This window comes from Lithobates pipiens, unplaced genomic scaffold (genome assembly GCF_037356315.1).
Source record: "Lithobates pipiens isolate NorthernLeopardFrog02 unplaced genomic scaffold, aLitPip1_a1.2 Scaffold_10, whole genome shotgun sequence".
NCBI lineage: Eukaryota > Metazoa > Chordata > Amphibia > Anura > Ranidae > Lithobates > Lithobates pipiens.
Window position 1 is genome coordinate 28,279,438 of NW_027507686.1, and position 27,432 is coordinate 28,306,869.

General features: G+C 46.0%; 1 protein-coding gene across 1 annotated transcript in view; it reads right to left on the reverse strand.

Moving 5' to 3' along the window:
* The window catches only part of LOC143928420 (meckelin-like), a 50,613-nt gene extending 23,861 nt beyond the window's left edge, over nucleotides 1–26,752 (reverse strand). Inside the window, exons 1-11 of the mRNA XM_077453339.1 lie at nucleotides 26,506–26,752; nucleotides 24,928–25,007; nucleotides 21,806–21,887; nucleotides 20,400–20,475; nucleotides 20,087–20,144; nucleotides 19,969–19,998; nucleotides 17,739–17,804; nucleotides 9,751–9,851; nucleotides 9,356–9,449; nucleotides 7,929–8,006; nucleotides 6,581–6,646 (exon numbers count right to left, since the gene is read on the reverse strand). Of these exons, the coding sequence (XP_077309465.1) occupies nucleotides 6,581–6,646; nucleotides 7,929–8,006; nucleotides 9,356–9,449; nucleotides 9,751–9,851; nucleotides 17,739–17,804; nucleotides 19,969–19,998; nucleotides 20,087–20,144; nucleotides 20,400–20,475; nucleotides 21,806–21,887; nucleotides 24,928–25,007; nucleotides 26,506–26,683 (909 nt within the window). The 5' untranslated portion in view covers nucleotides 26,684–26,752. The remainder of the gene's footprint in view (nucleotides 1–6,580; nucleotides 6,647–7,928; nucleotides 8,007–9,355; nucleotides 9,450–9,750; nucleotides 9,852–17,738; nucleotides 17,805–19,968; nucleotides 19,999–20,086; nucleotides 20,145–20,399; nucleotides 20,476–21,805; nucleotides 21,888–24,927; nucleotides 25,008–26,505) is intronic.
* Between the last annotated feature and the right edge of the window lie 680 nt (nucleotides 26,753–27,432).

Genomic DNA, 27,432 nt, shown 5'->3' on the forward strand with positions numbered 1-27,432 from the left:
CCCCCCCCAAGCCCACCCCTAAACATGCCCCCATAAATTACCTCATGCAATTACATTTAAATGTTTTATGCAGAATTAAGTTACAAAAATAAATATTAAAAACAACTTTATCAGTGTCCATGAATGCAGCCTGACCTGTGGCCAGCAATGCAGCCTGACCTGTGGCCAGCAATGCAGCCTGACCTGTGGCCAGCAATGCAGCCACCAATGCAGCCTGACCTGTGCCCATCAGTGCAGCATAACCAGTGCCCATCAATGCAGCCTCACCTTTTCAGCCTCACCAGTGCCCATAAATGCAGCCTCACCTGTGCCCAGCAATACAGCGTGACCTGTGCAGAGGAAAATGCGAGCTGGCTGGATCATCAGAGAGCAGGGATTACCCGCTGTAACAGCTTTTATTTGAATTGCCCGGCGTTCCCGGAGCTCACCGTCACACAGTCACGCCTCCTGGCCCAGCGTCTTTGATGATGTCCCAAGACCCGGCATTGGATCGGTGTTCTGTCTATCAAAGGTGCCAGGCCAGGAGGCGGGACTGTGTGATAATGAAGCCGGGAACACCGGGCAATTCAAATGAAAGCTGTTAGAGAGGGTAATCCCTGCTCTCTGATGATCCGCCCCTTGTCTTTTCCTCTCCTCTCTCTTCCCCTGACTGGGAGAATGGCTCCCATTCAACCCTGCCTGCCGACAGTGCTTGCCGACCCCCCCCCCCGAGGCAGCCCCACACTCGCCGGCAATAATTTTCCACTCACAAAATGCGAGTAGAAGATTTAAGGGCTGCTATACATAGCAAACATTACTGTAAAACTGGGCAATGTTACTGAAGTGCTGAACTTTATTTGTCCACAAGATGCCGCTGTCAATTAATCTGGCCTAACTGTCACTAGATGACAGTCGCCAAGAGCAGTCTGGGAGATGCAGTTTTGAAGAAGGATCCCAACTCCAGCCATTCATGGGCCTGCATTACACTGATGATATAAGACTTAGCGTTGTACTTATACAAAGTTCACCATGCCACTGTTTTTTCTGGGGTCTGTTGGTAACGACATAAAAACACAACACGGCTCTTATTTCACCTTTAACATTTCACCAAAAAAAAAAAAAAGGGAGGCTGGCCGAAGTCCGAATAACAAGTCCCAAGATCAATCATAATAAGTTCTAAAAGGGACCCGCGATGAGCCAAACTAAATGTGGAATAAAACACGTCATTTATTTATTTTTTAATGGGAGGGAAATAATGTTAAAAAGTAGCACACTCAATCCTTGGTGTGTGGCCTAACATTCCATCTTAGTTAATGTGTCACCAACAGAGAGGACGGCGGGGGGAGACTAAACATGCACTGCTTGGCCTTTGTTAGAGCAGCATTATGGAGGCCAAATTGAATAGTGAAAAATCCATGCTTGGGTAAAAAAAAGCTTCTCCATAACAGCAGCCAACACCATACCCTGATACAAAGTATACCAACATTAGTACCACAAAGTGTAATGCTAATAAATGTGAGAATAAATGTAAAAAAAAAAAATAGATAAATAAAATATGTAAAAAAATTAAATAAATTGCACTGTGGGAATTCATATTTTTTCGTGCATTTATTTTATTTATTTGTAGGGCGACACATTATGATGGCCACATTTGTACTGAAAGAGAAAAAGAATTGTTATATGTTTAATCAATTATTAAAAGACAACAACATTAAAGTGGTAGATAAGTCTATTTTTAAATATGTACCTACAGGTAAGCTTATAATAAGTCTTACCTGGAGATACAGTGAATATATCCCCAAACATGCGCCATTTAGGAGAGAGTCAATTAGTTCTAGCCAATGACGTCATTGCGCATGCGTGCACAGTCGGTGTTCCCTGAATGTAGAGCGCACCATGTGGCAATGATGACTCCTATGCTCATGAGTGGAAAGATGTCTTCACTGCCCAGACATTCAAACAGTTGTAGAGTGCAAACCCAGAAGGAATATCAGGTGAAGATGAGAGCGCCTGCAGAGGTGACAGCTCAGCACTAGAGGGCTCCGTTTTAAAGGTAAGTCTGCCATAATGTGCTAGTATGCAGTGCACATTATGGCAGAACACTGCAGGAAGCCCATTTAAAAGAAAAAGGTGGCAGAGTTCACTACTGCTTTAAGTGCTTCTATTCAAATATTTGGGAAAAGTGTTGGAAGGAGAAATGTGACCTTCTGTTTTAAGGAGGATTTACATCGGCTGGAGAGATTTTTTCATTTCTTTATGCCTCTTTCACACAGGCACAAGTAATATTGGAAAGCTTTTTAGTGGTGGTTTTCAGGCTTGCGGGAGGCAGTAATGCTGCATCTTAAATGTCTGTTTATTTTTTGTTTTTTTAGATTTCCGCTTTCTCCTTTGTGTTTCCTAATGTCTCACCTTGTGTCTCTCTCTTTCTTACAGCCCCTCTAAGCCCTTGTACACACGGTCGGAGATTCCGATGGAATGTGTCCTATCGGACCATTTTGTTGGATATTCCGACTGTGTGTGGTCTCCATCGGACTGTTCCAACTTGCCGGTAAAATTTTCCGACAAAATGCTCCGATTGGACATACTCCGATCATGTGTAGCCTACTCCGACGGACAAAGTGCCACGCATGCTCAGATCAAATTCCTAGACCAAAGCTATTGGCTACTAGCCTGAACGTATTCCTGTCGTAAAAAAATAACGTCATCACGTTATGTACAATCGGATTTTCTGACAACTTTGTCTGACCGTGTGTATGCAACATCACTTCCGTACCTCTTCTGGAATTAATCCGTCGGAATTACTCCGACGGATTTGGTTGTCGGTATCTCCGACCGTGTGTACAAGGGCTAAGTCTGATCCACAATGAAGCACAAGCAAGGACAGAGAAAGCGAGTCATCCAAATCGCAGCGCTGGCATTCTTCTTCGAGATCCGGGGAACCATGTCTCCCCCTCTAGACCAAGACACTGCAGCAAAGAGCCGGCTCTTCCTTCCATGTCTCACCCTAGCCGGTCAGAGAGAATGCTTGCTGGGGATGTGGGTCTCAAGTACCATTTGGTAGATCCCTCTGCGACCCCTGTTACACTAAAATGGCAGATGAGAGAGGAGGTACAGACCGGAAGTGGAGTCCCTGGTGAATCTCTGAAGGAGATGGAAGCCCCCCACAGAGATTCCACGCTCTCCACCAAGGGAGACACAGGCCCAGGACATGTGTGAGTCCTCACAGCCAAGTCACCCTTCGGCCGCCTTCTCAGTGAGTCAGAAGTAGAAGACCCTTGTGTGGGCTTAGACTGTGCCCTAGTCTCCCCACCTCCCGTGGTGAAAGCGGTGGGAGAAGCCCTAAATTGGGGAGGAACCAGTGGTATCCCCTCCCAGGCAGAGGGAATTCTTTAAGCCGCTAAACAAAGAGCGCCTAAATTTTGCAGTTTCTAGGGGAATTGGGCGAAGTCATTATGGACGAATGGAGCCAGGTGGGGGAAGAAAAACTCTATGTTGTCCAAAATGCAAAACTTTATCCCTTTAAAGGAAAATTAAGTTAAGCATCTAGAGTCGGTACCCCTGGTGGATTCAGCTGTAATGTGGTTGGTCGGCATGGGACCCTCCCTCTGGAAGACGCAGTCTCCTTCAAAGACGCCTTGGAAAGGCAGATCAACTCCAACCTTAAATGGATCTACCTGACAGCAGGCATGGCCTCCAAGCCAGCCCTAGCTGCAATGTCCAAAGCTATGGAAATCTGGATGGACAGCGTGGATGAGACTCTGAGTAACATTTCGGATGAGCTGGAAAGAAGCTTATCCATTCAGGAGCTGAGAATGGAGTCGGCATTCTTGGGGGAGGCTTCCATTGCCGTCATCCGCCTGGTGGCTCGGGTTATGCTGTCGCCTGTCACCGCAAAGCATGCGCTATGGCTCATGGTTGGCTGATCCAGCTTCCAAACAGGTTTGGTGTCGGATTCCATTTGAGGGCTCCTCCCTCTTTGGTAACAAGTTAGATAGCGCTATAGCCCAGGCCACGGGAGGTAGCTTGGGGTCTACAGAACCAAAGCAAAGGGCTGCAATACCAGTTGCAGGTAATGAGTGAGGTTAGGGGATTTACTCCCCTCTCTTCATGATACAGAAGAAGAATGTCTCATGGAGGCCAGTCATAGACCTGACCCATCTGAATTGTTTCATCAACAAAGAGAGGTTCAAAATGGAAACTGTCCACAACCCAGCAGTCAGTCCAGCCAGGCGACTGGCAGGTGTCTATAGATTTAAAAGACACTTACTTTCATGTCCCTGTGGCAGCTGGCTTTCAACGGTTCCTCTGTTTCGCCATAGGTCAGCTTCACCTGCAATTCACCTGTCTCCCTTTCGGGCATTCAACATCTCCTTGCCTGTTTTCAAAAGTCTTATTGGCTGTCCTAGCCCTGTTAAGAACCAGAGGGATTCGTCGAGACCATTATCTAGACGATCTCCTACTGACAGAAGTCGGTTTCTGGAACACAGGGGCCAGGTCATTTCCACCCTCCAAGAGTTTGGGTGGCTCCTGAACATAGAGAAGAGTCACATGAAACCTACACAGTTGCTCATTTTCCTCAGAGCCCACTTCAACACGGTCAAAGGGCACCATCTCTTCTCGTGGGATAATGTTATATATTCTGGAGCTCCGGGCAGCGTTTAAGGCATTACAGGCGTTCTGCCACCTGACGTCTGGGTCCTCAGTGATGCCCAGACTAGACAACACAACATAAGGAGACAGGGCGAAACCCGCAGCCTGTCCCTACTACAGGAAGTAGAGTCCATCATTGCCTGGGCACAGAAGAATTTTTCCAACATATCAGCAGCATATGTACCTGGAGTCCAGAAATTCAAGCAGATTTCCTCTCTTGAGTCCGGTTGGACAACGAGTGGGCTCTCCACAAGGAAGTATTTTAGTAGGTCCTAACCCTGGGGATCTCTCCAGAAGCAGGGGCGGACTGACCATTCAGCCACTCGGGCACTGCCCGAGGGCCCCGGGCCACTAGGGGGCCCCATCAGGGTTGCCAGCCTCAGTAAAACCAGGGACAGTATGTAAAAATCTGTGTTTTTTTTACATCTGTCTCTGAAATGTCCCTTACCGACATCCTTTTCGTCTAAAAATAGTATAAAAATCCAGAGATTATAGCTGCACTACCTCTCCAGTACCTTCTCAGCCAATAGAAACATGTCTGTGTATACTGTGTGTACATGTCTGTGTATACTGTGTGTACATGTCTGTGTATACTGTGTGATTGTATACTGTATGTGTGTGTTTTTGTATACTGTGTGGCCCCATAATCTCTGATTGCTTGGGGGCCCCATGATATCCTATTGCCCGGGGGCCCCATGAGTTGTCATTCCGGCCCTGTCCAGAAGTCGACCTCTGCGTGTCTCCATGAAACAACAAGCTTACGAAATATTACTTAAGGTTTCTGGGACCCACAGGCCTACCAAGTGGATGCTCTCAAGGATCAATGGAGGTTCCGCAGGGCCTATGCCTTTCCTCCAATCCCAGTCATTCTCCAATTCCTTCAGAGACTCAGATCAGAGAGGGTGAAAATAGTGGCCATAATCCCATACTGGCCTAACAGAGCAGGGTTTCCTCTATTGACGCTGCTCATTTACCGGGATCCAATTCCGCTGCCTCTGAGACCAGACCTGTTAGCTCAGGGCACTGCCCTGCATCCTTGCCCGGCTTACCTGCACCTAAAGGCCTGGTTCTTGAGAGGGAAAGGCTGGAGGTGCAAAGCTGTCCGGAAGAGGTCATCCCTACACTCTTAAGCACCAGAAGGAGAAGCACTAACAGGGTCTATAAAGAATATGGACAAAATTCACAGACCAGATGTCCTTCAGATCCAGCCCATGAAGGGCCCCAACTGTCCAGGACATCCTAAGCTTCCTGCAGTCAGGCTTAGATTTAGCCTTGTCGGTCAGCTCTCTCCATGTGCAGGCATTGCCTATTTCTACTTTCACTAGAGTGTCATGGGCCAAGCATAAACTTGTTTACCAAAACTTCAAGCGGCAGTCAGACTCCGGCCCCAAAAGAAAGCCGAGATTCCCCAAGTGGGACCTCCCTCTGGTCCTCGACTACTTCGCTCAGCTTGGGTCAGAGCCTGGCAAGCCACTCTCATTCAAGGAACTTGTCCTCAATACCACCTTTCTGGCTGCCAGAGGTAAGGGACCTCTCTGTGCAATATCGTTGCACAGAGCAGGTATGTATAACATCTTTTTTTATTTTAATGAAAAAAAAAAATAGCCTTTAGTATCACTTTAAATTTGCTGTGAAGCAAAGCATTGTAGCTGCAACCCCTCCAGCTGCCATGTTAGGTTTTAGGTAGGTGGTCAGGTTGGCAAAAAACGCAGATTAACCACCTATATATACTGCTCCTTTGCCACCCATCTGGAAGAGGCCTTAGTTCCGTCTCACTAAAACATGCATAGGTATACTATGCCAATGAAAAAGAAAGAAGAAAGAAGAAGAAAGAAGAAGAAAGAAGAAAGAAGAAAGAAGAAAGAAGAAAGAAAGAGGAAAGAGAACAGAAAGCGAGAGATGACATCACTGTAAAAAACAAAGAAATGCAAGAAATAAAAGGGTCACTTACTGACAGACTGTAGTAGGTACCGAATTTAAATGCTGCATCCCATGCGCTCTGCGTATTAGGACACATCTGCAATAAACAGTATACAAATATTATATTATATATATATATATATATATATATATATATATATATATATATATATATATATATATATATATATATATATATATATATATATATATCATACAGAGACAGCAAACACCCATCATTATCCCAACCCGGGTCAGGGTGTAATAATATACTGCTACTTCACTGTTGCAGTTCAGTACAAAAGCTGTCACAGTGAGACCCCAGGAAAACCACTAAATACACAGCTGAATTCAACATATCGGAATAATTCACTTGTCGCGAAATTGTAATTCTGCTAAATAGGTCTCGTAATAAAGGAACCATGCCGGATAGTACAGCCAGGTCTGTGACCTAATTTCTTTCCACGACTGCAGTTAAGCATTAGCCCCCGTTCACGCCAGTGTGACTTGGCAAGCCAAGTTGCACCCTATTGTCCGAAACGGAACTGTTCAAATCGGTGCAACATAGACTTTACGATGCCGCAGCAATTTGAAAAAGTAGTTCCTGCACTACTTTTGGCAATGCGACTTGCATAGACTTCTGTGCATGAAGTCACCCAGATGTCAGCCAAGTCGCACCTGACGTCGCACTGACATGCGACTTTGAAATCATGCAATTTCAAGTGAAGTCACACGATTTCAAAGCCGCATTCAGTGTGAACCTAGCCTTAAAGCTTGGTCACCATCCCAGCCTGTGGTTGGGCAAAGGAGGAGAACCAGCGCACTGATGGGGTTATCTCTCTGCTCTGTTCTCCTGTAGGCACATTCATAGTGACAAATGACTGAGCTGTGCAAAGCAACTGAGCCCTGATTGGCTGAAAGTGCTGCTCCTCCCTCTCCCAGTGCAGCTGTGCTGAGGATTACTGACTATACAACTGCCACAAGTCTTAAAGGCAGAATCCTTTTTGCACCCAAAAATCGGCATACCGGCGCAGCGTGGCATCCGAGACAGGTTAGCTAATGTAACCATTATACAAAAACATTCTGTTTAGGTGCATCGCAGGCTGAGAGCCGAGATCTGGAGCAGCCAAAATGGGCGTGGCCTATTTGTTGTAATATATTTGAATAAATTAGGATTTTCCCTAAAATGTTCTTTCATTCTGGAAATCAGTGGGGGGTGGGGCTGAACATAACAAAGACTTCAGATTTCCTTGAAAGCATGGCTTCTCTCCTGAGGTTGCTAGGAGGTGCACTGTACATTACTGGCGTTTACAATAAGATTATGGTAATTCCAGCAGCCGTTTCGAAGGCTCCTACACACACACACAGATCAGACTCACCTGTAAAGTCCCTCCATTAAGGGTCTGCCAGCCGAGGAAATTTCCGCGGAGGTCGTATTTCGCCAACTGGAACTGGATCTGTCGTGGAAAACGGCGAGATAGATTATTAAGACTTGTTTTTTCTTTACAGGTCTAAGAGACAATTGGGATAAGATTTGCATGAAGAAGATGAAGATGATAGAAGAAGAAGAAGAAGAAGAAGATGAAGATGATAGAAGAAGAAGAAGAAGAAGAAGATGATAGAAGAAGATGATAGAAGAAGATGATAGAAGAAGAAGAAGATGAAGATGATAGAAGAAGAAGAAGATGAAGATGATAGAAGAAGAAGAAGATGAAGATGATAGAAGAAGAAGATGATAGAAGAAGATAGAAGAAGAAGAAGAAGAAGAAGAAGAAGAAGAAGAAGAAGAAGAAGAAGAAGAAGAAGAAGAAGAAGAAGAAGAAGAAGAAGAAGAAGAAGAAGAAGAAGAAGAAGAAGATGAAGATGATAGAAGAAGAAGATGAAGATGATAGAAGAAGAAGATGAAGATGATAGAAGAAGAAGAAGAAGAAGATGATAGAAGAAGAAGAAGATGAAGATGATAGAAGAAGAAGAAGAAGAAGAAGATGATAGAAGAAGAAGAAGAAGAAGAAGAAGAAGATAGAAGAAGAAGATGAAAGAAGAAGAAGATGAAGATGATAGAAGAAGAAGATGAAGATGATAGAAGAAGAAGATGAAGATGATAGAAGAAGAAGAAGAAGAAGAAGAAGAAGAAGAAGAAGAAGAAGAAGAAGAAGAAGAAGAAGAAGAAGAAGAAGAAGAAGAAGAAGAAGAAGATGAAGATGATAGAAGAAGAAGAAGAAGAAGATGATAGAAGAAGATGATAGAAGAAGAAGATGAAGATGATAGAAGAAGAAGAAGATGAAGATGATAGAAGAAGAAGATGAAGATGATAGAAGAAGAAGAAGAAGATGAAGATGAGAGGAGAAGAAGAAGAAGACCATTTAAATGCATTGCAACGCCAGACTGTTCTTATCAGTGCAATACAGCTCAGGTGTGCAGAAGTGCACTGTACTAATGCATTGGAGTGCTACTCAATGTAAATAGGATTGCAATGCACTGCACTATGTGTTGCATTTGTAAGGGAAAAGGCGCATTTTCCAGCACGCTAGTGCAAAGAACCAGTGCAGACCAGACCTTAAAGAGCTGGGCGAGGGATTAATACCCCAGAGTTGGGTTTCCACAACAAACAGTTTTTAAATGATGCTCCCTGTTTTAACAACGATCCTAACAAAGAAAGGAGGGAGGCTGCAGGAAACATGCCCATGTACAGAGGGCAGTTGTGAGCTACTATGATCAGATCGCATGCAAGCTGTTCATTCTGAGTTTATCCCCATATCACATTAATACACACATAGGTGCAGACTGAGCTTAGGACTGTCCCTACCTGAGCGTTCTTCTGGAAGGAGAGGTTAGATGGTGCTGTGGCCCCCAGCTGGCTCACAGTGCTGTAGATCAGTGCAGGGAGAACATCATTTGAACTGCAATATTAATAAAATTGACATTTCAGTAGCAAGTCCTCATGATTAAATCCCTGACAGGTCACAATATACATTGACAGTATCATTTCTCAGAAAAGCTCCACCTTTTATCATTAAAACAGCCCTCCTTGAGCTCCAGTCAGAGGCTTCACCTAGGCTGAGATGATGTCATCAGTCTGCTGCAGGCAGGAGGAAGCATTTCCTCAGTCTCCCCTCCACCAGTGATCAGACTGTACATTGTGACTTTGTAGCAGATGACAAGGCAAGAGTCTGCAGAGAGGGTCTGGTCAGGATTACTTACCCTATGCTGCTGTATAGGCTGTAGGCCGTGCTGGTGGAAGAAAAGGCGTTCATGATGACCATGTTGGTGAGGGCCTGACAGGCGGTGAAGTTGTTGTTTCCCTGCAGATGGGGGGAAGAGTGAAATGATGGAACAGCTGCCCATATTAACATACATTTAAAAATGTGTAAAGTGGCAAGAAATACAAATGTCATACACACGGGGTATTCACAAAAATGAATAGCTGAACACAACAAAGGCTGTAAAGGATGTCATCCTTTGCAGGCAGAGATTGGCTGTTTAGTAAAAGTGATCTGGGTGGCTTTACAGCTACAAGATCACTATTAAGGTACTGAGAAAGTTTTTCTAGTCCCGTCAACGTGTTCTTGACGGTCGGAGTTTGGTGTGATCGTGTGTACGCAAGACAGCTTCAGCGGAATTCCATCAAAATTCTGGTCGGATAAACCTTCAGAGTTTATTCCGACAGGAAAACCGGTTGCGTGTACAGGGTATTACAGATCTGTCGCAGCTGTAACAGCCAGGAAAGCAGCTAATCAAGCCTGATCCGTGCTGGATTAGCTGCACAGGAGGGCGGGAGAGACTGAGGGTCTAATAGTCCTCTAATATCTTTTTAAAGAGGACCTGTCACCTGCCCTAAGCCATCACATAGGAGCTTCTTGTAATAGCAATATTGTTAGATGAAAAAAACAAACAATTAAAATACATTTTGACTTAAAAATCCACAGAATTCTGGGAGTCACGGATGGTAGATTGCCTCATATGTTGTGATAATTTGAGATGATATCTGAGATTTCTCCATGGCTCAAAACTGCACATGTACAGTGGGCGGGGCCGGATTAACACAGGGGCTTGTGGAGCTGCAGCTCCAGGCCCCTCCCTCAATATAGGCCCCTCCCGCAATATAGGCCCATGTCAGTGGCTCATCAGTATCTGTAGCCTTCTGGAAGGAGGAGGAGCCCTCTGTGCACTGCACACATGGAGGAGACAAGTGTAGTCACTGCAGCCGAGTCTTGTCTCTGCAGATGTGTGACTCCTATCACAGGATCTGTTCCACTCACACAGATCCTCTGTCTGGGAGCTGTCTGGGGGAGGGGCGCTGATGTTGTCCTTTGCAGCAGGAGCCCGGGAGGAAGGACATCTCCCATGCTGTTGACATGAGGTTAGTAAATTTGTTAGGGAGGTGTTGTGTAATTATTGTGCTAGGGGACACACTGCTGCTTCCCCCCCATGTAATGTGCTCTCTTGTGCCCAGTGCCCCCCATGTAATGTGCCCAGTGCCCCCCATGCAATGTGCTCTCTTGTGCACAGTGCCCCCCCATGCAATGTGCTCTCTTGTGCACAATGCCCCCCATGCAATGTGCTCTCTTGTACCCAGTGACCCACATGTAATGTGCTCTCTTGTACCCAGTGACCCACATGTAATGTGCCCACCATGTCATGTGCTCTCTTGTGCCCAGTACCCCCCCATGTAATTTGCTCTTGTGCCCAGTGCCCCCCATGCAATGTGCTCTCTTGTGCACAGTGCCCCCCATGCAATGTGCTCTCTTGTACCCAGTGACCCACATGCAATGTGCTTTCTTGTACCCAGTGACCCACATGTAATGTGCTCTCTTGTACCCAGTGCCCCCCATGTAATGTGCTCTTGTGCCCAGTGCCCACCATGTCATGTGCTCTCTTGTGCCCAGTACCCCCCCATGTAATGTGCTCTTGTGCCCAGTGCCCCCCATGCAATGTGCTCTCTTGTGCACAATGCCCCCCATGCAATGTGCTCTCTTGTGCACAGTGCCCCCCATGCAATGTGCTCTCTTGTGCACAGTGCCCCCCATGCAATGTGCTCTTGTGCCCAGTGCCCACCATGTCATGTGCTCTCTTGTGCCCAGTACCCCCCCATGTAATGTGCTCTTGTGCCGAGTGACCCCATGTAATGTGCTCTTGTGCCCACCATGTAATGTGCTCTTGTGCCCACCATGTAATGTGCTCTTGTGCCCAGTGCCCACCATGTAATGTGCTCTTGTGCCCACCATGTCATGTGCAATGCAGTGCCCACTATGTCCTGCAGTGCCCACCGTGTCATGTGCAGTGCCCACCATGTCATGTCATGTGCATTGCAGTGTCCCCATGTAATGTGCTGTGTCCAGTATGTCATTTGCTGTACATTGCAGTGCTCACTATGTAACGTGCAGTGCCCACCATGTCATGTGCTGTACATTGCATTGCTCTTCATGTGATGTGCAGTGCCCACTATGTCATGCTGTGCTTTGCAGTACCCACCATGTAATGTGCAGTGGCCACAATGTCATGTGCTGGTCCCACCATGTAATGTGCTGTTCCCACCATGTAATGTGCAGTGCCGACCATGTAATGTCATGTGCCATGCAGTGCCCACCATGTCATATACTGTGCCATGCAGTGCCTGCCATGTAATGTGCAGTGCCCACCATGTCATGTTATGTGCCTCCCAGTGCCCACCACGTCATGTGCAATGCCCACCATGTCATGTGCTGTGCCATGCAGTGATCTCACCATGTAATGTGCAGTGCCCAACATGTAATGTGCTGTTCCATGCAGTGCCCACCACGTCATGTGCAGTTCCCACCATGCCATGTGCTGTGCTCAGCATGTAATGTGTTGTGCCCACTGTGTAATGTGCTGTGCTGTTCAGCAGTGCCCACCATTTAATATGCCGTTATGCAGTGCCCACCATGTAATGTGTTGTGCCAGGCAGTGCCCACCATGTAATGTGATGTGTCATACAGTGCCCACCATGTAAATTGCTGTGCAGTGCCCATGTCATGTGATGTGTTGTGCCCACTATGTCATGTGCTATGCCATTGCAATGCCTACCATGTAATGTGCTGTACCCACCATGTAATGTGCTGTACATTGTCCACCATGGCATGTGTTGTGCAGTACCCACAATGGAATGTGGGGGCTCACCATATCATGTGCGGTGTCCACTATTTAATGTGCTGTGCTCACAATGTAATTGCCTGTGCTGTGTCGTGCAGTGCCCACCAATGTGCCCAATGGAATGTGATGTGCAGGGCTCACCATGTCATGTGCGGTGCCCACCATTTAATGTGCTGTGCTGTGTCGTGCAGTGCCCACCATGTCATGTGGTGTCATTCAGTGCCCACCTTGTTTTGTGCTGTGCAGTGCCCACTATGCCATGTGCAGTACCCAACATATAATATGCTGTGCCCACCATATAATGTGCTGTGCAGGGCTCACTATGTAATGTGCTCAGCTGTGCCCGCCATGTCATGTGCTGTGCCCACCATATAAGGTCCTATGCTCACCTTGTCCATGTGCTGTGTTGTGTCCACCATGGAATGTTCTGTGTTGTGCAGTACCAACCATGTCATGTGCTGTGCCAACCATGTAATGTGCTGTGCCCACTATGTAATTTGCTATGCTTTGCCCACCATTAAATGTACTGTATCCATGTATCCACCATGTAATATGTTGTGCCAACCATGTAATGTACTGGGCTATCCCCCCCCCCCCTGTGTAATGTACTATGCTGTGCTCACCCCCTCTCTTTCACCCTGTTCTCTCTCACCACCTTCATCCCCCATTCTCTCTCTTGCCCCCTTCAACCCCCTTTCCCACCACCCTCTCTCTATTCCCCTTTTTCTTTCCCCCTCTCTCGTCCCCTCTCTCTCACCCCCTTTCTCTCTCTCTCTTTCCCTCCCTCAGCCCCCTATCTCGGTATCACCCCCCCCCCCCCCTCTTTAATTTAACAAAAAATTGTTTGCATTTTCATTTTATTTATTTTCATAAAAAGGCCACCAAAATCCTTAGCTCCAGGCCCATGATGCTCTTAATCTGGCCCTGACAGTGGGGAAAATAATTATTTTCCAACTAAGGCCCCTTTCACACGGGGCGGATCAGTAATGATCCGCCCCGTGATGATCCGCTCGCTCAGCGGGGATCACTCCATTGTCCCCGCTGAGCCAGTGGCGGACAGGGCAGTCTCCGCACACTGCAGGGACCGCCCTGCCAGCTCTCCGCTCTCCTCTATGGGGATTGGACGAGCACGGACCGTCTGTCCATGTTCATCCGATCCGCTCTGTAGACGGATAGAAAAATAGGATTTTCCTCCGTCTGCAGAATCGGACAGTAGCGGAGGCGGACAATAGCTGGTGTCTGCGGATGTTCATCCGCAGACACCCGCTGTCCCATAGGGATGCATGTATGTCTGTATTTCATCCGCAAACGGATGGATGAAATAGGGACATATCGTGCGCATGTGTGAAAGGGGCCTTACAAAGGAATTTTGTAAATTTTCCCACTTACAAAAAAATGAAGGCTCTATAATTTTTATCATAGGTGTATTTTAAATAATAGAGACAGAAGATCGACTAAAAATCCCAAAAAACACGATACAAATGTTATAAATTGAGTTGCAGTTCAGTGATTAAATAAGTATTTGATCCCAAAGCAAAACATGACTTAGTACTTGGTGGAGAAACCCTTGTTGGCAATCACAGAGGTAAGAAGTTTCTTGGAGTTGGTGACCAGGTTTGAACACATCTCAGGAGGGATTTTGGTCCACTCTCCTTTACAGATCCTTAAAGTGGGGTACCCCCTAAAAAAAATACTGCAGCTGCTGGCTTTTAATAATCGGACACTTACCTGCCCCAGGGTCCAGCGATGCGGGGGAACGAAGCCCCCCCTCGCTCCCCGCTCCGCTCGCGGCGCCGTCATGCATACTGTGGGCACCCGGCTGTGCACCCACTGCGCATGCGCGAGCGGCGCAGGGCGCCGTGATACGCCGTATAGTCACCTGGGACACATGACAGGTCCCAGGTGAATGTGCGGCGCGAGGGGAAGTGATGTCACCAGCCTGGGCAATGAGGAAGGCAGATTACGAGGGACCCCCTAGCAACCGGTATTTAGAGGTGAGTAAAAATTTTTTTTTTTGCCAATTATTATTTTTTTATTTTTTTTACGAATTTTAAGCACTTTTAATTTTTTGGTGGCAACACCACTTTAAAGCGGAACCCCCCCCCCCCCCCCTCCGGTGTCACGATTGGCACCTTTTCAGGGGGTGCAGATACCTGTCAAATCTTCCTGTCCCTGCGCGCTGTCTGCTGGGACACACACGGGTCCCAGAGACAGCGTGAACAATTCCTATTGCGCTGCGCGACTCGCGCATGCGCAGTAGGGAACCAGGAAGTGAAGCCGCTTCGCTTCACTTCCTGATTCCCTCACCTAGAATGGTGGCGGCAGCAGCCGAGAGCCGAGCGATCGATCGGCCTCAGCATCGCTGGAACCCGGGACAGGTGAGTGTCCATTTATTAAAAGTCTATATGCAAACCTGGTCACCAACTACTAGAAACGTCTTACCTCTGTGCTTGCCAAAAAGGGTTTCTCCAAGTACTAAGTCATGTTTTGCTTGAGGATCGAATACTTATTTTACTCACTGAACTGCAACCCAATTTATAACATTTGTATTGCGTGTTTTTTTCTGGATTTTTGGTTGATCTTCTGTCTCTCTCATTTAAAACACACCTATGATAAAAATTAAAGACCCTTCTTTTCTTTGTAATGCAGCGTACACACGATCGGAATTTCTTGTCGGAAAAAGCTCTGATGGTTTACCCGACGGAATTCGGCTCAAGCAGGGCATGACAAATTTGCTTGGAATCTAGGAGCCAGCTAAAAAAGTTAGGAGCCAGGTCCGTAACGGCAATCCGGACCTGTACTTGGCCTGACATGGAGACGAGTGAGGGGAAGATAGGGCCCCCACCTGTCTCCAAGTCATTGCCCATAGCTCTTAGAGGCACATTTTATTTATTTTTTTATTTTTCAAATGACAATTGTTTTTTTTTTTTTAATTGCATTTTAGTGTAAATACGAGATCTGAGGTCTCTCTGACCCCAGATCTCATATTTAAGAGGACCTGTCATGCTTTTTTCTATTACAAGGGATTTTTACATTCCTTGTAATAGGAATAAAAGTGACAATTTTTTATTTTTTTTTTAAAGAACAGTGAAAAAATAAAAAATAAAAAGTTAAAATAAGACATTTTTTTTTTTTTTTTAAATGCGCCCTGTTCCTCCAAGCTTGCGTGCAGAAGTGAACGCATACATGAGTAGCGCCCGCATAGGAAAGCGGTGTTCAAACCATACTTGAGGTATTGCCGCGATCGGTAGAGAATTTTTTTAAACGTCACCTATGGAGATTTTAAAGGGTAAAAGTTTGTCGCCATTCCATGAGCGGACACAATTTTGAAGCGTGACATGTTGGGTATCAATTTACTCGGCGTAACATTATTTTTCACAATATAAAAAAATTTGGGCTAACTTTACTGTTGTCTTATTTTTTTAAATTAAATAAATAATTTTTCCCCAAAAAAAGTGCGCTTGTAAGTCCACTGCACAAATACGGTGTGACAGACAGTATTGCAACGACCACCATTTTATTCTCTAGGTTGTTAGAATAAAACATATAATGTTTAGGAGTTCTAAGTAAAGGGGAGGAGATGGGTGGGCAGTGAAAGCTCCATTAGCATTGCTGGCTGTCATACCAACAGCCACCACTAGAGGGCGCCTGATTCTAGAAGGAAACATAGGACCGCAGAAGGCCTCAAAGCCGCGGCCTCAATTACCGGCCGGCGGCGACGCGGCCCGACGCGATCACAGCGGGAGGGTGCACGGAGACGAGATACCCCCAGCTGTGCTGCCCCAGGCGCCAGGTCGCTAATTCTAGTCGCAAATGCGACCTGGCGCCCGGGGTTTGTCGAGCCCTGGGCTCAAGCTGTCTTGCCTACACACGGTCACATCAAATTCCAATCATTTATAAATGCGGTGACCTACAACACGTACAACGTGACTAGAAAAAGGAAATGAATAGCCAGTAGCCAATAGCTTCTGTCTCGTAGTTGAATCTGAGCATGCGTGATTTTTGGAGTGTCATAACTGCATACACACGATCGGAATTACCGATAGAAAGTTTTTCCTTCTGCAAAATTGAGAACATGCTATAAATTTTTGGCTGGCGGAAATTCGGACAGCTAAATTCAGATGGAGCATACACACGGTCGCATTTTCCGTTGAAAAGCTCTCATCTGTCTTTTGCTGGCCGGAATTCCGATCGTGTGTACGCGGCATAAGCGGGCAAACTTACAAAATCTGCAGGGGATGAAATAATTATTTTCCCAACTTTATGGGCAGCTTTAGACTGAATCCAATTATCGGTTCCGACCCTCCAACTGTATATCTGCTATAATTATAGCTTAAAGCGGGAGTCCGCCGTTTTTTTTTTTTTTTTTTAAAAGCCAGCAGCTACAAATACTGCAGCTGCTGACTTTTAAAATAATAACGCTTACCCGCCCAGCGCGCCCGCGATGTCGGCACCCGAAGCCGATCTCTCGATCGTCTCTCGGGTGCTCCCGCCGCCATCTTGGGTATGGGAATCAGGAAGTGGAGCCTTGCGGCTTAATTTCCCGGTTCCCTACTGCGCATGCGCGAGTCGCGCTGCGCAATAAGGATGGTCCCCGCTGTCTCTGGGATCCGTGTGTTTCCCAGCAGGCAGCGGGGGACCTTCAGAAAGGGGCGTAGATTCTGCAGATATCTATGCCGGAAGTGGGTGCAGATACCTGTACTGTACAGGTACCTGCACCCCCCTCCCCCCTGAAAGGTGCCAATTGTGGCGCCGGAGAGGGGGAGGGTTCCAATGAGCGGAAGCTCCACTTTAAAATATCGTAATTGGGAAAAATTGACTTTGAAGGCTCAAAAGAGTGGACAGAGAAGAGGTGCTTCCACCAGGTATATATGAAATTCAGTTGATTGCAATGCCCTAAGGTGGCAATCAAACACCTTGAATATAAATGTGCCACATCCTACATGATCTACAAAGCCCATTTTTCCCTAATTACAATATTTTCAGATTATGTAGGATGTGGCACATTTATATTCGAGGTGTTTGATTGCCACCTTAGGGCATTGCAATCAACGGAATTTAGCATAATTATAGCTTACCTGACACACATCATAACTGGAGGAGAGATACAAAGATTCCCAGTACGTCACCGAGGTCAGCGCGCTCTGCGTGAGAAATAATGGCGTCATGTACACAAGAATTCAAAGAGAGCGATCATCAGACCACCTCATACAACTGACTGATGGGGACATCTGAGCAGATTGTAATTCATCATTTATACTGTATAATAAGCAGCTCCCAACAAAAAATAAACTCACTCTGTGAACTACTAAAGGAAGTGTGGTAAGCCGTGCGGCTGTGTGAACATCAGAAAGTCCACTTCCTGTAATCTGACTTTTGTAGTTCGATTCTGCAGTTTTCAGCAGTCCTCCTAGTCGGGACTGCAGCCTCTTGCTGCATGATTCTGTGTGGCGCAGCCTCTCTCTCTGAGTGGTGCCGGAACCGGGGAACACACTGGCCGATTCACATTTAGGTCCTTCCCATAGATCAAGATACCAACTACGCAGATTCAGGGACTGGGCAGCCAGGTGCAGAAGACAGGCGCCACAATATTATTAATATTACAATATTAAGAGTAGATTAGTAGGCAACTGGGGATGATTTACTAAAACTGAAAAGTGAAAAATCTGGTGCAGCTGTGCATGGTAGCCAATCAGCTTCCAACTTCAGCTTCTTTAATTAAGCTTTGACAATAAGCTCCAGTTCACATCGGGGAGATCAAACCAAATTGCATACCAAATCGCAACCTATTGCCAGCAACAGCACCGTCCCACCGGTTCCTGCACTACCTTTGGCGATTTTGGGGGCGATTTCAATAGACATCTGTGCACGAAGCCGCTCAGATGTCTTTCAAATTGCCCCTGAACTCGCACTGAAATGCGGGTTTGAAATAGTTTCGAACTAGTTTCGCCTTCAAGCTGGGTTGACGTTGGTGCGATGCGGGAACTCGCCAAATCCACTGCGGGTTCCTGCATCACACCTGGCTCACAGGCAGTTCACACTTCCCTATGCGAACTGCTGGGAGTATCAATACAAAGTTAATGACACCCCCAGATTGGTTTGCAAATCGCAGTGCGAACTGTCAATTCGCACAGTTATCAGATCGCATGCGATCAGATTGTGGTGCGGACAAAAAAAAAAAAAAAGGTCCTGCACGAATGTGATGCAAATTCAACCATACAATCTGTATGGCTGAGTTTGCATTGCACAGACATTGCATGTGATTTGCACAGCAGTGCGGTGCGAATCACATGCATGTCTGACATCACACCAATGTGAACCCAGCTTCAGTGTGAACGAGGGCTGACACCTGGAAGCAGATTGTAATAAAGACTGCCAATATGCCTATAGTGATTTATTTGTTTGTTTGTTATGCCAAACAAACAATCAACATGAGATTTCATCCATGCCTTTTTGTTATCCCTAGCATAATATACATCCTGCCAGAAATTCCTGAAGAAGCGCAAAGAGCGAAACATGTTGAGTGGTATTGCTTGTTTATATGCCTTTCTGTGGAACTTATAGATTTGATATGGATGGTTCCATTTCCTAATTTTTTTTAACTTTTATAATAAAAGATAAAATTTTATTGATGCTGCAATTGTGCCTTTACCTTGTTTCTATCTTTGAATACTGTTAAAGTCCCGGGGTTTGTTACCCCTCCCTTCCCCCATTTTTTACTGGAAGCGGGTTTCTTTTCAGAGTTGCGCAGATTTTTAGTAAAACAAACCTCTTGTGTCAACTGAGTCAGTTCATGGGTAAAATGGTCATTCTCTATTTAAATATTTATAGGGCAGCACACTGGCTTAGTGGTTAGCATTTCTGCCAGTGTCTTCTAACACTGGGGTCCCAGGCTCAGATCTCTAGCAGGACACTATATGCATGGAGTGTGCATGCACCCCTTGTGCTTGTGTGAGTTCCCCCCCCCACACTCCATACATATGCTGGGTTAACTGACTCCTATCTAAATTGGCCCTAGTATGTATAATATATTATATATATATATATATATGTGTGTGTATGTATGAGTTAGGGACCTTAGATTGTAAGCTCCTTGAGCGCATTGACTGATGTGAATGTACAATATATATAAAACGCTATGTAAATTGTTGGCACTACATAAAATACTCACACTCCCCCCAATACATGTGATCTACTAAATAATGCCTAGTAAATTTAATATATACTGGACAAGGGGGCGGAGTCTTCTAGTATTATGACCTCATCGTCTACACGTTCAGTTAGTTGTCACCGATGGGAATTAATTACCTGTGGGGACGAGACACAAACACCGCCAATCTGCAAAGAGAGAGAGAGAATATAAAAAGTTATTTTGGAGAACCAATGGGGAAAAAAAAGGGGGTCGCTGCTGGATGAATCCTGTTACCTGATTGGCTGTCGGACAGAAGCAGTTAGAGCGGTAAGTGGGCGGGCACAGAACACACCTAGAACACACAGCGATACATTGTAACGATGCAGAGACAATCAGCGAAAATACGTACAGGAGATCGAACTAAAGAGTTGTATTGTACATGAGACCTCCCCTCCCCCACTGTGCGGAAAAACTGTGTTTTTATGTAACGCGAATACCAATAGACAACTGATCGCCGATAACACAAAAAAGATGGTAAATTGTTTCAACAGCAGCATAGCTGACAATCTGTATCCTCCAATTCTGTATATTGTGAGATTTTACTTACTGATCGCCGACACCATTTGGCATTGTGTTTCCTGTACACGTTACGCATGCGGAAGTTAGAGTCATATAATCTTCTTCTAAAATACACAAAAAATATGAAGTTATTAATTCACATAGCTCTGACATATACCGCAGTGCTGTACAGAAAACACCGAACCTTCCACATCATCTCTGTACCAGAGGAGCTTACACTCTAATGTCCCCCCCACAGTCACACACTTATTATTATAGCTCTGACATACAGTGCTGTACAGAGAACATTGAACCCGTCATATCTCTGCACCAAAGGAGCTTACACTCTAATGGCCTACCACAGCCACACAATATTAATATTATACATTTAAATAACTCTGATATATACTGCAGTGTTGTACAGAGAACACTGAGCCAGTCACATCAGTCTCTGCATCAAAGGAGCTTACACTCTAATCTCCCCCACAGTCACACTCTATTACTACAATTACACATTTATATAGCTCTGACATATATAGTGCTGTACAGAGAACACCGAGCCCGTCACATCAGTCTTTGTGCCAGAGGAGCTTACACTCTAATGTCCACAACAATCACACTATTATTCTTATATGTTTATATAGCTCTGACATATACCATGGGGCTGTACAGAGAACACTGAGCACGTCACATCAGTCTTTGCACCAGACGAGCTTACACTCTAATGGCCTACCACAGCCACACAATATTATTATTATACATTTAAAGCGGGAGTCCGCCTTTTTTTTTTTTTTTTAAAGCCAGCAGCTACAAATACTGCTGCTGCTGACTTTTAAAATAATGACACTTACCCGCCCAGCGCGCCCGCGATGTCGGCACCCGAAGCCAATCTCTCGATCGTCTCTCGGGTGCTGCCGCCGCCATCTTGGGTATGGGAATCAGGCTTCATTTCCCGGTTCCCTACTGCGCATGCGCGAGTCGCGCTGCACAATAAGGATGGTCCCCGCTGTCTCTGGGATCCGTGTGTTTCCCAGCAGGCAGCGGGGGACCTTCGGAAAGGGGCGTAGATTCTGCGGAAAGGGGAGAATCTACGCCGGAAGTGGGTGCAGATACCTGTACTGTACAGGTACCTGCACCCCCCTCCCCCCTGAAAGGTGCCAATTGGTCCAATGAGCGGAAGGTCCACTTTAGGGTGGAACTCCGCTTTAAATAGCTCTGACATATACCGCAGTGCTGTACAGAGAACACCGAGTCAGTCACATCAGTCTCTGCACCAGAAGAGCTTACGCTCTAATATCCCACCACAGTCACACACTTCTATTATTATGCATTTAAATAGCTCTGACATATACCGCAGTGCTGTACACTGAGCCAGTCACTTCAGTCTCTGCAGCAGAGGAGCTTACACTCATCATTAGTGCTCCTCATTACCGTTCACATGACTCGTCTCCTTACCACTCACAGCTCCGCTTCCACACGCACATGTACTTGCGTTACAATTCAGACAGACTCTCTGGTCGAGGGAAACCTTCTGTGCCTGCTGGGACAGAAAAACGGGATTAGTCATTTTTACCAACACCCATTAGCAACATGGTATACAGCCCTCATCTATGGCAACCAATCAGATTTCTGTATTTCTGCGCAGTCAGTTGTTTGGAAACCCTGATTTCTCAGCATATCTTTTAAAAATATGATTATCTGAATGTTGGGAGGAATTTTTCTGTTTAAAATAAATTAGAAAAAAAAAAAAAAAAAAAAACACACATTCAGTCCATCTCTGCAATAAATAAATATTTCTCTCTTTTATCGCAAATACAGAAAACTCTTTGATCCGTCAGAAATCCAGTGAGCGACAAACTTCCTGTAGTAAGCTGACAACGCTGCCTCAGCTGCACTGAAATATTAAGCAACTTTGATAGCCCCGCCTGCTGGACAACAGAACATCCCCCAACGTATGGAGAGGAGGAGGAGAGAGGGAGGGGTCCTATAGTCCAGCAGTGGAGAGCTGAGGTATGGCTAATAACACCGCTTTGGATTTCAGGCCCCAATGACAGTGTTGTCAGCTCACTGCAAGAAGCTCAGAGCTCATCGGATTTCTGGTAGATCAGCCGGTATTTTTCCGTACTTGCAGAAGACACAAAACATGGGAAATGTGTTCTTTTTATTCCCCAAATATCAATTTTAAAGCTGAAGTTTCATTTTGATTATTTTTTGACCCCTCCGCCAATCAAATTGTTTAATACATTTTTAAATAAAACATTTTTGTCTAATTTTAGACTCAGCAACATCATCCCCGGGTCTCTGTGCTTCTCTATGCAATGCAGGCAGATGATGGCTGGTAGGACAGGCCAGCAGGGGGCTGTACATAGCTTCCTAATAACATCACAGCCCCCCGGCCTCAGTATTTGCTCAACCCAAAAGGGGAAGCTCCGCTTGTTTGCACACCACCCCCACCCCACCCCACCCCTAACACATTAGGCACTTTTTTTTTTTCGGGGGGGTACCTGTCAAAACCTGGTTTTGACAGGTACCCGTTCCCACTTCTGGCTCAGATGCACCACGGCAAACTCCGATGGAAGTACCCCTCCCCCCCTTCTCCGGCAGTCTTCTGGGACACATCACAGGTCCCAGAAGACTACAGGACCATTCACAAGGCGCAGAGCATGCACAGTAGATAACAGGCTGTGAAGCCGCAAGGCTTCACTTCCTGTTTCCCTTACTTGAGATGCTGGCTCCTCCACCCGAAGCCAATTGACGAATTGGCTCGGATGAGGACATCATGGGATCCCTGGACAGGTAAGTTACATAACCCCTAGACACCGAGAAAATGCAAATATGCAGCCTCTTGGTGACCGGGCCTTGGCGCCAAGCGGCCGCATAACTGCAAAAGCGTTGTGCCGAGAGCGCGCACCTTGCACGCTCCCGGCACAGTTACCAGCAGCTAACTGAAATCTACCATTCGCTGCTTGCAATTGCTAGAATTAAGAACGCTGGGAGGCGGGGCTTATAGTCATGTGGCTACCGTGACAGCCAACCACATGACTATAAGCCCCACCACCCGGTGTTCTCAAGCCCTTTCTGACAAATAGTGAGTGCCCTCTATCAAAAAATGCCTGCTCCGGGCTGCGCATACGCAGTTACGGAAAGGAACAACAGCTGAATTCCAGATCAGCTGTTGTGGCGGCGCATGCGCAGTGCGTTGGAAATAGCCAGCGAGCGCCAAGGGACAGAATTATTCTCCGATTCTGCCTCACACTTGCGGGGGGTGTTCAGTGTTGTGAAGGGCGGGTTTTTTGTGCAATAGTGCCCTCTATCGAAAAATGCCTGCTCTGTGCTGCGCGTGTGCCATACGTAAAGGCACAACAGCGATTTCCTGATCAGAGACAATAGCCGACGAGCGCCGAGGGACAGAATTTTTCTCCAATTCCGCCTCGCACTTGCAGGGCGCGTTCAGTGTTGTGAAGGGCGGGTTTTTTGTGTTGATGGGCGGGTCCAGTGCTGCATACATTGTGTACATAATCGGAGAATAGCATTGTCCCTTTGCAGCACTGAACCCGCACATCAACACAAAAAAAATCCCGCCCTTCACAACACTGAACGCGCCCTGCAAGTGCGAGGCAGAATTGGAGAAAAATTCTGTCCCTCGGCGCTCATCGGCTATTGTCTCTGATCAGGAAATCGCTGTTGTGCCTTTACGTATGACAGACGAGCAGCACAGAGCAGGCATTTTTCGATAGAGGGCACTATTGCGCAGAACACCCGCTCTAAGGGGTTTAAAGTCAGCAGCTACAGTATTTGTAGCTGCTAACTTTAAATTTTTTCTGAAGGAGCCTAAAGCTCCTCTTTAAAGCGGAGGTCCACCCTAAAAAAAGAAATTGCATAAAAAGAAAAAGATCTTTTTTTTTACTTACCAGAAATGGGCTGTTGCTAGGCAGATCGTCCTAATCTGCCACTTGCTATTCCACGGTAGTCTTCATTCTTCTCCTCCTAACGTTGTCTTCTGGGGAATGGGGCACACTGTCTTCTGGGACCTGTGTGTGTCCCAGAACACAGCCGGTCATTCACAAAGCGCCACGCGGCTCGGGCATGCGCAGTAGGAAAGCCGCAAAGCTCCACTGCCTGTTTCCCTTAGTTGGAATGGCGGCCCTGGGACCCGATCCGATGGACGTATCGGCTTCGGGCGGCCAACATTGCGGGCTTATTAAAAGTCAGCACCACACCGCTTCCCTCAGTCCTGATGCAAGCAGTGGGAGGAGTTATGCAAAACATTGCTCTGATGGGTGGGTTTCAGTCTGGAGGAGTGGGCGTTCCTAGGACAGCTGCGCTGCCCACATGTGATGCTGAGCTTTCAATATTGAAATCCAAAGATTAAAAAGGGGCGGGCCCGCTGCAGCTTCTAGAAGCTCACAGTGTGCGGTGAAATCAGAGTAAGCCATTTCAGTCCAGGAGGGGAGCCGCTACAACTGTGCAAGACTGAAGGGGAGACCGGAGGTTTGATCAGCTTAGTTTTATTTGTGACACCTTTGGGTTAGCAAGGACATGTCAGTAGAATAAGCCCCCGACCCTCTATGACTTACCGCCGTGCACTGGGTACAGGTGACCTGCGGGGATCCGAGGGTTGTCACGGCGGAGCCGCTCGGACACGTACATCTCACACCTGGAATCATTAACAATCACAGTGAGATTCTCTTTTCTTCTAATTATTCAAACTTCCTGTTTTCTAATCCTTTATTCTTTTCAAGCAATTTAAATACAAACAATGGAAGAGCGGTGTGTGTGTGTGTTGGGGGAGGGGGGCATGGTGGCTCAGGGATCAGATCCCTTATTTTTCAGCGCTGGGTTGCAGTGCTCACTTCCCAGCAGAGAATAATATGTGGGCAATAGATATAAAATTGCCAATGAATAGAGTTAGGCCAGCAGAGAGTTAATAAAATGTAAAAAACAAATAAATAAATAAAAAAAGGGAGGCGTTGGTAAAAGTTTTTAAATTTAATAAAAAAGAAAAAAAAAACGAAAAAAAAAAACGATGAAAGTGTTACTAAACCCCCGGACTCTGCATTCACTATATCTAGTCTCACACACTACACAGAACATGGAAATGCATTTATTTTAGTAAATATAAACTGATAAATACCTTTTCTCATCAGCAGTATTTAGCAGTCTTGTGACTTTTATCAGTGTCTGGTTAAAGTTCAATTTCCGATTTTTCAAAAGAAAATTCTTTCGAAATTCATCCATGTATGGCCTTGCCTAATGCTGGCCATTAGGGATGAGCTCAGGCGTGTTCGCATTGGAGCACATGCAGAGCCCGCCAGGAAGTCGGCGCTGCGCTAATCACAGGCAGTGAGACACTGCCCCGATGTGCGGCTGCAGAGATCAGGCAATGTCTCACTGCCTGTGATTAGCGCATCGCTGCGCTGACTTCCTGGCAGGCTCTGCACGTGCTCCAATGCGAACACGCATGAGCTCATCCCTACTGGCCATACACTATAAGAAAAACTCGCGAATCCATTTTTCGAAAAACGAACATTCGGTCGTGAGAGAAAACGATAGTACCAACATGTAATGACCGATAAATCGTTCAACGGACATAAATGAATCTGTTTTTTGTTAGTTTTTTTACCTAGTGCAAACAGTTTTGACCGGGAAACACATTAACCTTTTCAATTTATCGTTCGATCAGGGAGAAAATTTCCAAACTTGTCCTTTGTTGTTTTTTCTACTCCAAAAAATGCCCCCAACCGATTACCGATTTGTGCCCATTTACTGGCCGAAAAAACGAACGAACTGACTAAATGACCGATTTTTGCCCGATTATTCGTATAGTGTATGGCCAGTATAACCCGTGCACTAGAAAAGTTTTGGGTTTGGATACATTTTAGAATAAATGAACAATCAAAACACAAACAATGGTAATTATACGATCTGCATGTGTGTTCTATGAGCGATCGGACGACAAATTCTGACGGGACGCAGGCGGACACGTCGGGGCAGAATAATCGTGATCAGAAAAGGTCTTCTATTTCCGTAAAAAAAAAAAAAAAAAAAAAGGTTTTCTAACCAGACAGTGAGATGGGTGGAGTTGTGGGGGGTACCTGACCCCACAGACATGAGATTGTAGATTGATGCCCCCTCCCCCCTCCTCCATAACTTACCGTCCGATGCCTGGATCCCTTGATTGCATGCGTTGCAGGAATATTTGGCCACATTGTAGAACTGGCTGCTGGAACAATTGCCAGGCTGGAGGAAGGGGATGGAGGTGGACTGGGACAGGCACTGGGCAGGTAGAAGCAGCAGCAGGTAGTAGAGAGGGGTCGGTGCTGAACGCAGCATGGTGTGATCTGAGCTGCAGCAGAAGATCTCTCCCTCTGAGCTCAGCTGTGACTATGACAACACAAAGCAACACTCACACTGCTACAAAGACTCACCCTACTGGTCAGAACTGCTAACTGACACCCTGCAAGTCATGTGACTGGCACCCCCCCCTCCACACACACACACACACACACACACACACACACACGATCACAGACTTTCCAGGGAATGATGGGACTTGTAGTTCTTTAGTTGAAGATTTTTTTTTTTCTTCTTTTCTTAAATTGCATTTCAAATGTAACAAATCACATCAGTAAAAAAGTTCTGATGTATAAACACCAATGTACCATGTAGAGAATATCATATAAAAGGGGGAGGGCTACGCTGGCTGTGATCAGACACAAAATCTCTGCAATCAATCGCTTTTCTTGTGTCACAATCAGTAGGGCGCTACACCAGTGATGGCGAACCTTGGCACCCCAGATGTTTTGGAACTACATTTCCCATGATGCTCCACTACACTGCAGAGTGCATGAGCATCATGGGAAATGTAGTTCCAAAACACCTAGGGTGCCAAGGTTCACCATCACTGCGCTACACGAACGATCAGCAGTCGTGCGATTACGTTATTAATCTGATTACGCAACATTGTTGCATCGTGCTTACCGTGCGCAATTAACCACTGGCACTTTTTGTTTACATGTGAAAATCGGTTTTGTTATATATATATATATATATATATATATATATATATATATATATTATAT